The sequence below is a fragment of the Tribolium madens genome, unplaced genomic scaffold, assembly GCF_015345945.1.
Source record: "Tribolium madens isolate multiple individuals breed KSU strain unplaced genomic scaffold, Tmad_KSU_1.1 Scaffold_71;HRSCAF=194;Tcas5.2_LG6, whole genome shotgun sequence".
Taxonomy (NCBI): domain Eukaryota; kingdom Metazoa; phylum Arthropoda; class Insecta; order Coleoptera; family Tenebrionidae; genus Tribolium; species Tribolium madens.
The window spans coordinates 4,112,748-4,130,285 of record NW_025401041.1 but is presented as its reverse complement, the minus strand read 5'-3'; the positions used below and the strand labels follow the sequence as shown (position 1 = coordinate 4,130,285).

General features: G+C 28.4%; 3 protein-coding genes across 3 annotated transcripts; 2 read left to right on the top strand and 1 right to left on the bottom strand.

The window, feature by feature from the left end:
- Nucleotides 1–144: 144 nt before the first annotated feature.
- On the bottom strand, nucleotides 145–3,136 carry LOC123009133 (cytochrome P450 4C1-like). Its single transcript, XM_044405261.1, has 9 exons — nucleotides 2,956–3,136; nucleotides 2,721–2,912; nucleotides 2,490–2,675; nucleotides 1,320–1,386; nucleotides 1,100–1,253; nucleotides 813–995; nucleotides 595–763; nucleotides 369–548; nucleotides 145–320 (listed from the first exon to the last, which is right to left on the bottom strand). Exons 1-9 carry the CDS (start codon nucleotides 3,134–3,136, stop codon nucleotides 145–147), a joined length of 1,488 nt encoding a protein of 495 aa, XP_044261196.1.
- Nucleotides 3,137–4,390: 1,254 nt separating this feature from the next.
- Nucleotides 4,391–8,097, top strand: LOC123009079 (cytochrome P450 4C1-like). Its single transcript, XM_044405202.1, has 8 exons — nucleotides 4,391–4,578; nucleotides 6,407–6,598; nucleotides 6,648–6,833; nucleotides 6,877–6,943; nucleotides 6,992–7,118; nucleotides 7,168–7,389; nucleotides 7,435–7,603; nucleotides 7,654–8,097. The coding sequence occupies exons 1-8, from the start codon at nucleotides 4,395–4,397 to the stop codon at nucleotides 8,022–8,024; spliced, it is 1,518 nt and encodes a 505-aa protein (XP_044261137.1). The 5' UTR covers nucleotides 4,391–4,394; the 3' UTR covers nucleotides 8,025–8,097.
- A 2,950-nt stretch (nucleotides 8,098–11,047) lies between these two features.
- Nucleotides 11,048–14,456, top strand: LOC123009087 (odorant receptor 4-like). The gene is made up of 4 exons (XM_044405212.1): nucleotides 11,048–11,781; nucleotides 13,909–14,110; nucleotides 14,163–14,318; nucleotides 14,367–14,456. The coding sequence occupies exons 1-4, from the start codon at nucleotides 11,048–11,050 to the stop codon at nucleotides 14,418–14,420; spliced, it is 1,146 nt and encodes a 381-aa protein (XP_044261147.1). The 3' UTR covers nucleotides 14,421–14,456.
- The last annotated feature ends 3,082 nt before the right edge of the window (nucleotides 14,457–17,538 follow it).

Genomic DNA, 17,538 nt, shown 5'->3' with positions numbered 1-17,538 from the left:
TTTTGAAGTGAAAAATTATAATATAAAAAAGTTTAATTAATTTGCATATTTTTAATTGGGAATAAGGTGCTTAATTCCTATTTGATTTTTCTAAATAAAACGAAAATTTTTACTCTAGTACTTTTATTTATGCTTGGGAAATTATCACTTTTCAATTTTTTTTTCCTCTAATTTTACCTTGTAACCTGATGCTGGTTTGGCCACCACACCAAATATCATTTCGACATCTTCCAATTTTTTATACACAGATGGTTTAATAGTGTACTTTCTTAAAATTGTCGACAACAAAACTTTTACTGACATCATGCCGAATTTAAAGCCTGTAAGTGCAAAATTTAAAAACAAAACATTTTCAATTTAACACAAACCAATGCAATTTCTGTGTCCGAAACTAAAGGGAATAAAAGTGCAACGATGGCGATTCAAACTATTTTCTGGTAAAAATCGATCAGGATCGAATTTATTTGGTTCCTTCCAAAATTCAGGTTTTCTGCTAATGTGATATATCGGAATCAAGACAATACTTCCAGTGGGGATTGTGCAAGAATCTACAAGTAATGTTTGAAACCTATTTTTGTTGTGTGTTTTTCATACCAAGTTTTACATCCTGGTCAACTGCTCTTAAAACAAATGGTACAGGCGAAAATAATCTTAAAGTCTCTTTAATCACACGTTCTAAATATTCCATTTTGTGAATGTCTTCTAAAGTTGGCTTTCTATCATCGTTACCAAAAATCGATTCGAGTTCTTTACTAATTTTTTCCTTAAATTTTTACTATTATGTAAATAGCTATGTTGAGTTTATTTTTTACTTGTATTTCTGGATATATCCCTAAAATTATTAAAGTAATTCCAACTGTAAGAGCTGTAGTTTCGCTGGCAGTGAGCAGAAGAGTTTGAGTTTCATCTTCTAAAGCTGTTTTGTTGATTTCAGAATTTGTTTCACTCAATGTTAACAAATGGTTTATGAATCGTTTTTCGTTATGATTGTTATCTAAAACCAAAATAAAAACACCACATCGTAAAAATTTTTCATACCTTCATTTGAATTTTGGTTTAAAGTTGATTTTTCAGAAACCACCTAAAATTGCTCAAATTAGTTTAATTTTTTGAGAGTTAAAATTACGTGTTTTGCAAAAGAATACACTTCTTTACACGTTTTGTCCGTTTCTCTACCAAGCAAAGACCTATTCCAGAAAAAATCTACATAAAACCAAATAGAACATGCACGAATTGTTAGAAGATCTTCTATTCTAAAAAAGCAAACAGTAATTTTTCCTTTTCCTTTAATTCTTTTAGACAAAATTAACAAAGATTACCTTAATAAATTTCGAAAAAACGTTTCTTGGCCATGAAACGTAGTGTTATCAACGTCAGCAAGCGTTTCTGAATCAATAAATAGTTTTAACATAAAAATAGTTATCAATAAGGCTCGGATTATATGCACGAGAAATCCGTAAAATATGCGCATATATATGCACGTATTTTCACAAAAATATGCACAAAATATATGCCAAATATGCATCAATATGCAAAACTTTTAACAATAAAAAAGTTAGAATAAATTTGTATCCTCGAGTACACTAAAGTTTGTATTTTCATCATCTTAAACCGCACACGATGAAAAAAAGAGAATAAATAAATTGGTTTGAAAACCATTTCAATAACCTACTAATTAAGCCTTTCTAAGAAATCTGTACTTTTCAGATCACATGTTAACGTCAAAATAAAGTTACTATTACATCACTTTAAATAATTTTGCTAAAATTCATTTGCAGGCAACTACTTATCCACATAGAAGGATTTATTCGTTTTATATACTATACCAAGTGAATGGTATGGACCCAAACATTTTTTGCTTAAACTATTTATTTTTTTTTAACTAATTGTTTTATAAAGAATAAAATTTTTCAAATTTTTTGTTTTTCTTTTTCAGTTCTACAAAAATTTTATTTTTTTTTAATGGAAACCCACTAAAAGAAAATGTTTTGTATACTCTTACAAAAACAACTGTGTTAGAGACTATCTACTTTTTATTAATTTAAAAAAAATTACATAAATTACAATTTTGACAAAAAATCGCATAACTCAAAGCAAAACAAAATTTCGTTTTAAAAATACGATCAGATTTTTTATATTATTTTATTTTATATTAATTATTATTTTCCAGAGGCAAATAATTAAAAAAAAACCGCTTGGTTCCATACTTTATATTCACCCTGCATGTGTAAAATAATCTAAAACTTTCTGATTTTCTTTAACCCTTTAACAGGCAGAACCCAAAAGAACTTACAATATTAATTGTATATTGCAATTTTGTAATTTCCTAAAATATGCACGAAGTTGCCAAAATATGCATTTTTTAATTCCCTTATTTTAATCAAAAAACATTAAATATGCATAAAAAACTTACAAATTTGTTGATGTACCTCTTAATAACAAATATGCATTTTCCATATAATCAGAGCCTAAGTTATCAAAATACTTACCACAAGCAATATCAAACGTGCAACTAAACAATTTTGATAAGATATCAAACGATTCGTTTCCACAGTTTTCTTCAAAAACATTTGCCAAGTAAGTTGCATGTTTTCCAAAAATTTCCACAAATGAATTTAAATTTTTTGTGTTAAAAGTCGGATTAATCATTTTCCTTCTGATCTTCCAAATATCAACTTTAACACAAAAATCATTATGTTTTAATACTTTTTCACACTAACCTGGTGCTGTTAGAAGCCCATTTCCGACTAAACTGAATGCAAAGTTATAAATTTTCGGTTTCTCGAGACAATTATTCAAAATAATTTCAACATCTTCAGGTCGTGAAACTGACACTATCAAATTGTTACCAAACCAAATTTTTGCAACTTCAGGATATGATTCCAAGAGTTGCGTCATAGTTTTAAAGAAAACTGAAAAACAAGTTGTGATTTAGTTCATTTTAAATTTTTGTACCTTTTTGACCTCCGAAGAAATAATGGGCGCTTCCGATGATGGGCCAACCAAAGGGTCCGGCTATCTTAGACCCATAATAATACAACCATCGTCTATCCCAGTTGTACTTTATAATAAAAGCAATAATCAAAGTCAAGCAAATACACAAAATAGACGTGATGTCGAAATTTTTGAGCACCATTTTGGGGTTATTTCTACTAAAAGTGGTATTAGCTTTGGTCGCTTTTATACTGTTTAAAGAATATTTAATTGGAATCACAATGAACTAATTTGATCGACTTATCAACTTATTGCCATTATATTTTGAATTATTTTTTTATAATGCCATATTCAATTGTACCTACATGAATTTAAATTTAATATTTCAATAAAATTTCGGTTTCAAATTGCACATTTTATAATTCACATTTCGTATATTTTTAAGCATGATTTTCTTCCTTGTAAAATTTTAAAAGAAGTGGAAATAATTTTTTTTTGAGTGTTTTGATACTTTTTTTTAAATTTACCAACAATAATACTGAATCAGAAATTTTACTAAATTCAGAACTTGTAAAGAAATTTACACAAAGTGCAACAATAAATAAAAAAGGGAAGTTAAATAAATCTACTAGACAGTCTGAAATAAATGTTTTTATTTTGTTATATAAAAAATAAATACTACAATCGAAGGTAACATCACTTCCTGATTACCTTATCCTTATAGTTCAGCTTTTTCTATTTCAACTGAGGAAGAATCTAAGTGACATCAAGGCTGAAATAAAGTTTATGCAAAAAAAATAATAGTTTCCGCAATATTAAGTTCCGTATTACACCGAAATTCCACTTCCCACTTGAAAAAAAAATTATTTCAACATAATTGGGAATTGCCAAGTGCCATTGTGAAAAATTTTAAGTAAGTGAAAGCCAGGGAGTGTAAACAACTGTAACCTTTTGACATACAATCGAAATGACTTTTGGTACACTCTAACGTATTTATTTTACAATCTTAAAACTGAAACAAATATGTTCAAGTAATTAAAAAACCGAAAGTAGGTTTTTAAAACGAAATTGAGCATAAAATTCAATAATTTTACTTGAGCAATGAGTAAATCACGAAGGCCAATTATAACTGGTTTACTGACAATTTTCCATTACAAAAATCTTTAACAAACTCAATTTCTTGACTATTTATTTTAATACAAAAAAAGAGAAACAATTTAGTACAAAATCTATTTATTACAAAATGCAATTATGAAATTAATAGTAATTTGTTTAAGTGTGTAAAAGTGATCAAGCCAATGTCATCTCGCTTACAAAACAGCGACCATAAACTTGATCAGAAGACTATTTAGGTCAAACAGCTCTACGTTTTGGTTTTTATAATAATTTTCCCCCGTTTTTAAATCGCTGATATAAATGTTGTTAAATAATTCTAAACGTACAGTAACAACAAAACTAAAATGGAGAGAACCGAGTTTACTGTCACAACAATCCTTTCATTAGTGATTTCAGTGTTGGTACTGGTTTTCTTCATTAAATATCACTGGAACCGAAGATGGCTCTACTACCATTCGTCCAAACTACCAGGACCATCATCATGGCCTCTAATCGGAAGTGCCCATTATTTTCTGGGAGGATACGACGGTTAGTGACATTATTTATTAATATTTTTATTATATTATAACACGCTACTCCAAAACATTGGAGAAACTAAATTAAATTTTATAGTGATTTTTGGAAGGCTGTATTTAATTCAAAAATGGTCATATCTAGAAAAAAAAAACATTTTGAAGCTTTAAGTTTCTAGTTTTGAAATCTTTTGGCAAAATTTTTTCGGTGCTACGGTTATCACGCAATCCTAAGAAATAACGTAAGAAAAAAATTGTTTTTTTTTTGTTTTTGGCACGGACTTGGGAAATTTTTAGCTAAATCAATGCTTGGGCTGGAAAGCTTGTTTATTCAGCTTTTTTATATTCTCTTTTAACATCAATTTGTCGCTAAGATATGTGACTTTAAATGAAAAAGGATCATTTTGTCTTTGTTCAATTGATTATTGATATTTCAGCAACCAATAACCACACAGAGAAAGTAAGGATAGTGTCAAAAATTGGAATAAATGTCTTATTTAATACAAAATCGTTTTACGATTTTTTGAGACAAAAATTTTTACCCTCAACTCAAACTTAAAAATGAAAAAAAAAATAACTTTTTTGCTGAAACTGTTCTCAGTTTTTTTACAGCTTAACATAGCCCCATAGCACTGAAAATTTTTAAATCGATCCATCAAACCTTTTTTTCCGACCAATTAATCAAAGTTATACAAAAAAATTAAAGAAAAAATTGTACATAAATATACATCGTTTCTGAGCATTATCTATCTTTATCAAAATGAAAAAATCATTTTTTTTTCAACTTTTTTTACAATTGTGTAAGTTATTAGTTAAAATTAAAAAAAAAATACAGTTCAAGAAAATATTTTTGATTTTTTTTATGATTCAGTGTTGTTTCTTGAATTTTTTTACTTAAAAAAATAGAAACATTTTTTAAATTTTTTTTTCAAAAATTGTTTCTTGATAAAAAAATTAAACAAAAAATTGTACATATTGTTTCTGAGCATTGTCTTATCTTCATCAAAAAAGAAAATAATTTTTTTTCAACTTTTTTTTTACAATTGTTATTAGTTAAATTTAAAAAAAATCGAAAAAATTTCAAGAAAATGTTTCAGATTCTTTTTTAATAAAACAGTGTTGTTCCTTAATTTTTTTTACAAATTAAACAAAAAATTAAAAACATTTTTTTGATTTTTTTTCAAAAATTAAGCAGTATTGTTTCTGAGCATTGCCTAATCTTCATCAAGATCAAAAAAACAATTTTTTTCTATTTTGCGTTTAGAATAAGTATATTCCAGCACCCAAATCACGTCATTTGAGTTCTTTAATAAATCGTTGGCGTTAATTTAATTTTAGTGACGGACTTTCTTCACTTTTACATTTTCAAATGTAAAAATAAAAATTACTTTTATTTTTCACAGCCGCCTAAAATTATTCCATATAAATGTCGTCAATCGTCGCAAAATTCCGTAGAAAAAAGAAAATTTCGTCTTTTAACTTATAAAATGTCATGAAGTGGCAAAATAAAAAAAATAGTATAAAGCACTTGTTGCAGAAGGTTCTTCAAGCACTCATTTGTTCCTCAACTCCAATTTGTGATGCAACTTATACTTTAATATACTATTTTTCAACTTTTTTTACAATTATGTGTTAGTTAAACTTGAAAATGAAACAATTTCAAGAAAGTATTTTTGATTTTTTTATGAATCAGTATTATTTCTTGAATTTTTTTACAAATTTAAAAAAAATATTTTTTTTTCAAAAATGGAGCAGTATTATTTCTTGATTTTTTCTACAAATTTAAATATAGTGTATTTATTATTTTTTTAACATTTATTTATAGACATAACTATTTTTTTTAGATATGTATCAAGCAATGTTGCGGATGACCAAATCGCAGCCACCACGTTTCAAAGTCTGGTTGGGGCAAGATTTAATTTTTGTGACTTCGCGACCCGAAGATTGTGAAATTATTTTGAATAAATGTTTCACGAAAGGGACATTTGCCAGATTTATGGCTCCAGTGTTCTGGGATGGGTTACTAACCTCTCCTGGTAAGTATAAAACATTCTAAATTTAACCCAAAATTAATAATTCTTTCAGCAATTAAGTGGAAAGGGCACCGAAAAATCATAAACCCGTCATTCAATATACAAATTTTGAACTCATTTATCGACGTTTTTAATAAACATGCGCAAAAATTAGTCGAACGAATGCGAAATCATTCTAGCAATAAATCAGTTGATATTTCCTATTGGCTTTTCCGAAGCACCGTTGATATATCATGTGGTAAGTTTCAGGTTTTTTGACAAAAGTCATGATTACTTTTCAGAAACTTTGATGGATGTTGACGCTGATTTAATCACCGGGCAAGACGAATACATCAATGATTGTATCAAGTAAAAAACGACGAAAGTCAATTCACAACAACTGAAATCAATTTTCAGGGCTGAAAAATTCTCATCAATTCGCATGATAGGGGTGTGGTACCATCCTGAATTTCTTTGGAATCTTTCCCCCCTTGGAAAACTAACCCAAGCCACTTCCAACAACATTTTGGCTTTTGTCCGAAAAGTATTTTTTTTTGTAAAAATGTTAAACAATTTTAATCAATCATTTTCAGATGATAAATACAAAAAAACAGCAACCAGAAAAGTGTAACGATGACTTTTCAGTTGATTTGAAAAAGAAACATTTCTTGAATAATCTCCTTAAAATGTCTGAAAATTTTGACGATGAGGATATTTTAGAAGAAACTCAAACTATGTTACTAGCAGCTAGTGAAACAACAGGTTTGACAATGAGTTCGATTTTACTCGTTTTAGCAATTTTCCCAGAAGTTCAGGTTGGTTTTATAAAAAATTTTGAACAAATCTGAGACCAGTTTTAGGAAAAAATCTACGAAGAACTTGATTCAATTTTGTGGAATAATGACAATGAAATAACTCTGGAACATATCAACAAAATGGTTTATCTTGAAGCTGTTATCAAAGAAGTAATGAGAGTATTACCAACTGTTCCTTATATTAACAGAATAATGACCGAAGACCTCCATTTAGGTATTAATACAAAAAAAATTTAAAAAAATCACCAAATTCTAATTTTACAGAAAATTGCACTGTCCCAACTGGCAGTAACATAATTATTAGTATAAAAAATATCCACGATTCGCCCGATTTGTGGGAAAACCCTCAGAAATTTAATCCTGAAAGATTCTTAAATAAGGAGGAAATAAATCGCTCTCGTTGTGCTTATATGCCATTTGGTTTCGGTCCAAGAAATTGTATAGGTTTCAAATTTGCGATGCTTTCCATGAAAGTTATGTTGGCAACACTGTTGAAAAACTTCACGTTTGAACCGGCTATATACAACTCCATTGAAGAAATCGAATGTTTCTACAATATTGTAGCTAAACCAAAGAAAGGGTACAAAGTGAAATTCACCGAAAGAAAACTGTATAATAACAATAATAAAGAGTAACTCTGTACTCGGTTTAAAAAATAAAAATATTTTATTAAAAAAAAAATTTACTCAAAAATTAACGCACTCATACGCTTTACGTCATGCTACAAAATGGTGAACCAAAAAACAAAAACACCCTGTATTTCGCATAAATCAAGGATAAAACAGTCTTCAAACTGATCGACAGGAAATGAATTTTTCATCAAAAGCTCCAATGACAAGCTTTCATCCTCAAACAACTCAATCCTCATTCCCTCCCAAAATGTCGCAAGTGCAACACTTAAAATTCAACGTTTTCTCCCTCAAACTGATAATGTTGTGGCCTCCAAACGGCCACATGACCCTCAATTACCACCTCAAAAGCTTATCACTCCTTATCATCGTCTATTTCAGTGCATGGACTTGCATTTATGGTGTTTTTCGTCCACTTTTCGCCGAATCTGACGGTTACGATGTCGTCATCCAAAGAGTAATCGCAACGATTGATTTCATCGGTAGTATTTACATGAGATATTGTTTTCTAAATAAAATTCAAAACGTCACAAGCCTTATTGAGGAGTTACCAACGTTTGAAAAGTTCTGCGGAAAATTTGAAATTGAAGCGACTGAAGAAAAAGTCCAAAAGTACAGTAAAGGTAATGTTTATTATACTCGTTTTCATATTAATGTGCATCGAAGTAGTCGTTGACATTTTAAGATGACAACCATGCAAAAATTCAACCAATCTTCCCTAAAAATTATTTTTTCAAATAAAAATAATTAAAATTAACAACGGGTAGCAAACATAAATACGTCATTATTGATATTTTTAATTTGTTCTGAATGACATTAATGAGTTGTTGTGTGAATCGGTCTTTAAATTAACTTCTACAGGCTGTTCCGTGTAAACCCCACATTAGAAGTATTGGGAGTTGGAATAATCGTATTTATTTGAAAATTGGTACATAACCATAAACCATTAAGTCCTCCTAAATGAAAATATTTGCAAGATGGCGGCACTTCCGCTTATACCGGAAGTCGGTCTCAACTTTCTTATTTTAAATGGAAAGGTATATTTTTTACTGCGTTTTTGGATTAATCGGGTTATTTTAAGGGAGTTTTTAACAGCTTTCCCTATGCCTAAATTTAGCCGTTTTTGAAGTATTTGTAGTTTTTTAAAAAATTTTGGGTCTGCACCTTCCACTTTAAAAATAGGTAACTCTGCCATTTTTTAAGATTTTGAATTCGTGTTTTTGACGTTTGAAAGAGAAAGCTCAGATCGTTTTTCTGGTGTTTTCAAATTTTGAAAAAAAATATATATCCCAAAATTTTAAGGTTACTTTTGTAATAATTCAAATACTCATAACTCAATTTTTTCAAATGAAATACCCCAATTTTTATTTTACTAAATGGAAGAGAATTTAATTCTGCATTGATCTGTATTAACATTCCCTATACCTAATACCTAGGTATAATTTTCAAGTTATGGACTTTTTGTTAGCACTACAGAAAATTTATTACTAGCCACGCCCGCTTTCACATAGTTTGCTATGGAAGTCAAAAATGTCAAAATTTTCTCTAAAAAACGTCAACAGTAAATTACTATTTGACAAATAGTGCCAAAATATGAAGAATCAAAATTATGCAAACTTAATTATTATTGATAGGTTCTACCATGCGATCATTATTTAAAGCTAACAAGTGAAAATTTATTTTTGTTTAATGGACGACATCATAATTTTGTTACACTCTCCATAAATACAAAATAAATTAATTAAATCTAAGTTTGAGTAGCTTTGACTCTCGATATTTTGGCACTATTTGTCAAATAATAAKTCACTGTCGACGTTTATTGAGAAACAATTTTGACATTTTTGATTTCCATAGCAAACTATACGAAAACGAATGTGACAAGTAATAAATTTTCGGCAGTCTTAACAAAAAGTCACCATAGCTTAAAAATTATTAAATTTAGGTATAGGGAATGTTAATACAGATCGATGTAGAATTAAATTCCGTTCCATTTAGTAAAATAAAAATTGCCGAATTTCATTCGAAAAAATTGAGTTATGGGTATTTGAATTATTACAAAGGTAACCTTAAAATTTTAGGGTTTGTTATTTTTTTTTTTCAAAATTTGAAAGCACCGAAAGAAAGATCGAAACTTTCTCTTTCAAACGCCAAAAAAACGAATTCAAAATTTTAAAAAATAGCAGAGTTACCTATTTTTAAAGTGGAAGGTGCAAATGCAAAAATTTTTGAAAAACTCCAAATATTTCAAAAGCTGATAAAAACTCCCTTAAAGTGACCCGATTAATCCAAAGACGTAGTAAAAAATATACCTTTTCATTTAAAATAAGAAAGTTCCGGTATAACCGGAAGCGCCGACATCTTGAAAATATTTTTGTTTAGGAGGACCTAATGCATTATGGCTATGTACCAATTTTCAAACAAATATGATTATTCGAACTCCCAATACTTTTAATGTGGGGTTTAGACAGAACATCCTGTATAACCTACTTGATGCACATTAATATGAAAAAGAGTATACTTTATTTTGATACCAATCACTAGATTGTCATTTTTTTATTAGCTGTCACAGTTTACTGGTTTTTTGGCAATTTAATGAACTGTTTGGCACCCCTGCGTGAACGAAACAATTGCGAATCGCTCCGGAAGTCGCAATTGTTTGTCGAAAGAGACCCTTGCGGGTTGATGGCACGTTGTTTTTACCCTTTTGATGTGTCAAAAAAATTATTTCCAATGGCATATTTCATCCAAGTGTATACTTGTGTTGTCATCAGCTACTATGTTATTGTCTTGACAATGACACTGGTCGGGATAATGATGCATATTTTGACACAATTAAAAAATTGTCGCAGACTGATTCAGAATTTACATGAAGAAACTGAAAGAGAATTTCTGAAGAAAAAACTTCGACGTATTATAGTCTATCACATCAAGATTATAAAGTAAGTCGAACGTCTTACACGCGATGTTGCAACTTTCATCAAACGTCTGGTATAAAATTGGAGATTTGATTTCCCAACTTTAGTTTGACAATGACCCGAAAGCATATTTTTCTAAGTTTCACTATAACTATCCTAAAACTATCATTTTTGTGGCCTTCAAATGATCAATGGACACTTGTCAAAAACAGTTCCTTGATTGTTTCCCTCATGCCATGTGCTTTACCAATTTTGGCCGACTTTGTTTTGCAAATTACAGGTGATGTTTACAACATGGTTACAATAACTGAAAATTTGATCGCTCTGATTTGCATCATTGGCATGATTTACATGACAATATGTTTTGTCAAAAACCGAAAACTTGTCAAATCTCTAGTCAAAAACCTTGAAGCTTTTACCAAATACAGCAAAGCGTCGGATATTATCGACACAGACACGAGGGCCAATTTGTATACAAAAATCTTTATTTTTTACGGCGTGATTGGCAACGTTGTGTATATGATAATGCCGTATCTTAATATTGAAAAATGTCAACAACGCCAAAAAAGCAATTTTGATGTTCCGTGTGGTCTAGTGACTCGATGTTGGTTTCCATTCAAGTTTGACTATAGTCCAGTTTTTGAAATCGTTTTCGTTCATCAATTTTACACTTGTTTAATGGTTTCGGTCATTATTTTGGATTTGACAATGTTGGTTTGTGGTCTTTTAATGCATATTACGAATCAGTTGAAACATTTACGGAATTTTATCAAACGTTTTGATTGTTCGGACCAAAAAATTGCCAAGGATGTTATCTACTGTGTCAAATTTCACACCGCTATAATCACGTGAGTAAACGTTTCAAAATAAATAAACTAAACCGTCAAAAAGTTTGAAACGGAAAAAAATATGTTTTTGGATCTTTTCTAGTGTTATGAAACCAAGGATTTTATTCATCATTTCCGTTGAGAACATAATAAGCGCGATTGTGTTGAATGAAATTTTGTATTGTTTTTGAGTTTTACGATTTATTTTTCAAAATAGTAACATATACAGTATGTTCCCGAACTGGGTTTACAATAAGATTAAAAACAATTTATCTTTGATTTTACGTCAAAACTGCAAAAGACAAATATTTTTTGCTTCACCTGAAACTCTTGAAACCACCAAATCTGGAATTAAAACCTCATTATTCTCACTCATTGGAAAGAAAAGTTAATTTTTCTCTTAATTTTGGCCTTTTTTCCTGCGTTTTAAATTCCATTACGTTGGCGGTTTTATTTTTTTCACAACAATGTCACTTTAACGAATGAGTTTGATGTTTAAAAAAAACTCAAAAAACGGCTTTAAAAAAACAGTTTAATAAATAATTCTCAAACTAGCATCGTTGTCAAAAAAATAAAATCGTCAATGTGATGAGACTTAATAAGCAGAAGAAAAATTATTATGTAAGTCCAAAATCAAAAGAAAAATTAATATTTCTTTCTACTGAGTCAGAATGATAAAATTTTAATTAGAGATTTGCCGTTTCACATAAAGCAAAAAATATTTTTCCTCTGCAGTTTTGGCATAAAATCAAAGATATTTTTTTTTTCTGTTGTAAACTCAATGCGGAAACATCCTGTATAAAAAAAAACTGAATAAAATGTAGATAGTTGTAATCCTTTGTTTGCCATCTAAAAAAAAAACCTGCAGAACTCAAAAACAATTTGAAAAATTTTATTCTTGAGAAATATTACATTTTTATAATACTTTATCCTTCATCAATTATTATTTTTCAAAAAATAAATAGTTTAAGTAAAAAAAGTTTGTTAAGATGTTGCAGTAACAATTTTTTTTAATAAATATTTTGCTATAAACGTACTTTTAACTTTTAACATTTTACATTTAATTTTCTGCATTTTATATTCAACACCCTACACTAAACATTTGATTTTCAACACTCTACTTATTATGTCAACATTCTGTTTGTAAACGTTTAACAATCTGTATTGAAAGTTCGATATTCAACATTTTTTGCATTTGAGCCAAGTTTGAATACAAAAATGTTTAATTTAAAATATAGAAAGTTGAAGATCAAAAGTAAAATAATGAGTAAAATGTTGATTGCATAATTTGAAACCTCGTTATAGTAGGTACGTCGAAAGTTGAATGTTGAAAGTAGAATGAATATAGAAGACTGAATGTCTAAATAAATAGAATGTTGAATCTAGAATATTTAATATGGAATGAAGAACGTTGAATGTAAAATGTAGAAAACTAAATGTCAAAAATAGAATAATAAGTGTAAAATGTTGATTGTATAATTTTGAACCTTCGTTATAGTACGTCGAAGGTAATATAGAATGTTGAATATTAATATAAAATGTTGACTGCAATATGTAAAAAGTTAAATGTAAAATATACAGGGTGAATATAAAGTACGGAACCAAGCGGTTTTATTTTTTGCCTCCAGAAAATAATAATTAATATAAATTAAAGTAATATAAAAAATGTGATCGTATTTTCAGAACGAAATTTTGTTTTGTTTTTGAGTTATGAATTTTTTTTTGTCAAAATTGCAATTTATGTGAAAATTTTTTTTTGAAAAAATTAAATATAAAGCACATAGTTGTAATCCGTAGAGTAGCTTTTATGAGAAAAATGATTTCATATCGGGTTGCCATTTAAATAAATAATAAACTCAAAAACAAAAGGAAATTTCGAAAAATTTTATTCTTGTTAAATTATCACATTTTTACAGTACTTTATCACTCATCAATTAGTTTTTTCAAAAAATAAATAGTTTAAGCAAAAAACATTTGGTTCATACTTTCTATTCACCTGGTAGAATGTTGAAAGTAAAATATAAAAGGTTGAATGTCTAAAGTAGAATGTTGAATATAGGATGTTTAATATAGAATGACGATTGTTGAATGTAAAATGGTGGAAGTAAAATGTTTGAATCTTTCTTCACCTGGTATAAAAAATTCTAGGTACTCTGAAAAAACAAACGAAGCCTTCGGTACCATGATGATGCTCCACATCACACTAACATCTCTCGTTATCAGTGCTCTAGGTTTCGAAATTTTAATTGTGGACAACTTCAATGATTCTTTAAGATTCACTTTGCATCTTCTTGGATGGTTGGTATTACTTCTTCTTATTTGTTACTACGGACAACTTCTTATAGACGAAGTATTTAATTTTTCTTTAATTTATGTAATTTTAAATAAAAATATTTTTTTAGAGCATTGCAGTTGCTGAGGACATTTATTATGTGCCGTGGCATAAAGCACCAGTCGATGTCCAAAAAGATATCTACATGATTTTGATGAGGTCGCAAAAACCTTTAACTTTAAATGCTGCAAATATTGGAGTAATGTCTTTTCCGACCTTTCTTCGAGTAATTATGAATAATTTTTTAAATAAATATTAGAAATTTTGATTGCAGGTTATCAGTTCGGCTTATTCCTACTTCACTTTGTTGCTTAATATAAAATCATAAAAAGAATATTTGATGGATAAATCAATGCAAATACCACTTTGAATTGTTTGTCAACGGCAACTAGTAATACACACTTGCATCACACGTGCCATAATTTTTATTACCGCTCAATATCACTCTATTTCTGACCCCAATTGTTATGCAATTATTAAAATTAGAGAAATTCTTAAATTTAAATCAACATAATGAACATATGACGTTATAATTCAATATTTTTTTTATTAAATAATGATTCAAACTTGGTGACGCAAAATAGCACATTAAAGACTTCCCATCGTGTCAAAAAGCAGACGTCCTCGCTCAAGTTCAACATATTTTTTAATTTACACTTTTTATTATTTTAACAATAGGACAATAAAAAATTTACATCGAGCAAGCATCATTTGAAAACATGATTTTCCATGATAATTTCATTTGTAAATAGCCAAATACTTGCACGACTCACCTTGCCACAAATATAAATAATAATATTACGAGTGTAATAATTTAAGTGTCACTAGATTTGTGCATATGTAAAAACATTAAAAATTAATCTAAAATTTCTCACTTGGTATAATTTCCAAAAAAAGCTTAGCAACATCAAAGAATAGTATATTACAATCAAGGTGGAATATATGTCATTACCCAACAATAATTTTTAGTAAAAGTAGAACATATTGCACATATCTGTACTAAAACAAATTAATACAGGGTGTCCCAGGGAGTTGAAAACTTAATGACCTTTAAATGGTAAAATTAAAATATATAGGACATTGATAAATATTAATTTACTCCATCGCCTAAAATTATTTTCAACTATACAGCGTGTCTCAAAAATAAGTTACAATACAAACTTGTGTTTTTTTTAAATTAAATGTTTCTTAGTGTTTTTGGATGTAGATTTTTATGACAATGTTTTTAAGCTTAACTTTTATTGGTCGATTTTGCTTAGTTTTAAAAATAACACGTTTTTTTGACGAAAACATGCACTTTTTAAAAATGTATTACACAAAAACTAAGACATCTTAAAATATTTTTTTTACCGAAAAAAAGACAATACAAGCCAAAAGGTTGTGATATTTTTTAGTGTGTTGCATTTGCAAAAATAAAAAATAAGGCGTTTGTTAAAAGTACAATAACTTAAAAAAAATTAATAAAACACCCTATGTATTGTTTTTGCATTAAAAAAATTAATTGTCTTTCTAAAATTATTTACTTTTAGGTGTTTATAACCAATAACTAAAAAGATATTTAACGTTAAACATTAAAAAAAATAATTACTATTGTTCAGTAGACAAAAAGTGTACAGATGCACAAGAAATGGAAGAAATATCACTTAATAATCACATTTGTGTTAAACTGAATCCATTATTGTTTATTTTTACAATAAAATAATTCAAATTACAGTATTTATAACGACTTTTACAATCTCTGGATAAATCAACTGATAAGTGATCCGTGGTGGAATTACTATATAGTTGCCATAGTATCAACAATGCTCAGACATTGATTGATAAATGTTAAAAAATAATGTTAAATATCATTTCATTTATCAATTCTAGACATTAAAAGTTTATTTGTTTAGATAGACAATTTATCAATCTATTAGAAGCAAAAATAAAATATTGGGTGTTCCATTTAATTTTTTTAAGTTACTTAACTTTTAAGAAACGACTTAATTTATTAATCTTTACAAATGCAAAACACTAAAAAATTGCTACAACTTTAAATTCTGTACTTTCTTTTTTGCAGAAGTAAGATAAAATTTGTTCTAGTTGTTTTAGTTTTTCTGTAATAAATTTTTAAAAAGTGCATGTTTTCGTCAAAAAAAAACGTCTTATTTCTAAAACTAAGCGAAATCTACTAATAAATTTTAGCGTAAAAACATTGTTTTAGAAGGCTACATTAAAAATGCCAAGAAATACAGGGTGATTCAGCTTAAATGACCCATTAGACCCCTCTTGCCAGACAACCTATAATACACAAAGCAATTATTCCTTGATTCATATTCGAATTTTAAAAGTTTCATGAATCGAGAATCTTTGATTCTCGATATTTTGAAAATTTAATTTTGAATCAAGGAATAAGTGCATAATGTCTTATGTGTTGTCTGCCAAGAGGAGTCAGGTGGCTCATTTAAGCTGAATCACCCTGTATACGGTGTTTCATTTAAAAAAAAACACAAGTTTGTATCGTAACTTATTTTTAGGACATACTGTATGGTTGAAAATAATTTTAGGTGATGCATCTATCAATGTCCTATACAATTTTTTTAACTTTACCATTTAAAAGTCACTAATGAACTTTTTCAACTCTTTTTAGAGATACAGGGACAACCTGTATCTTCCAAATTATGAAAAAAAAAATGAGTCCCTATTTAAAATTAGAAAGTTGAATATAGCCAAAAATAAACAATGACTTTAAAAAAAATTCTAAAAATATCAGCTAATATTATGTTAAAAGCCATTTAATTTATTTTTAACTTTTTAAATCGGGCCATAAATAAAAATTCTACAGTGCCTACCGTTTTTTTTAAATTCACCCTGTATTTATACTTTACGCTCACACTGTATTAGCAATTTATGTTTTGAAAAAAAAATCAAAAATAAACAAATTTCTCAAGGTTCCTCTCGACAGAAGACTACAGGGCTCTTGCAAGTCTCTTACGTAATTTGTTTGCCTAAATACCTATTATATTTTTGTGAAACCACAAAGAACCTACCTGAAAGTAAATTTTACACAAAACAGTTATTATGTTAATGTTTGTTATTATGTTGCACTAATGACAACTATGACCTTGATAAAATCATGCAAACGGTAACAAAACCGCACTTTATGTAATTTAAAATTCGCCATCAAAATATTTGCCAAAAATATTGAAAAAAACATTTGCGTAAACAAAACTGGTTCCTACTAGAAAGCTAATAATCGTACCCACTTCTACCTTTGACCAATTCAAAAAAACCCAATTAGAAATTCTAATTTCTTATCAAAAAGATAAAACCAAGTCTAAGTCTAATGCAGGATTGTAAAATCATAAAGATAAGACAATAAATATAACAAAGAAAAAAACATAATTGGGTGTCTATTTGCGAATAAATTAAATGTCCTCCCCTTCTTTTTTAAACGACAAGGTATT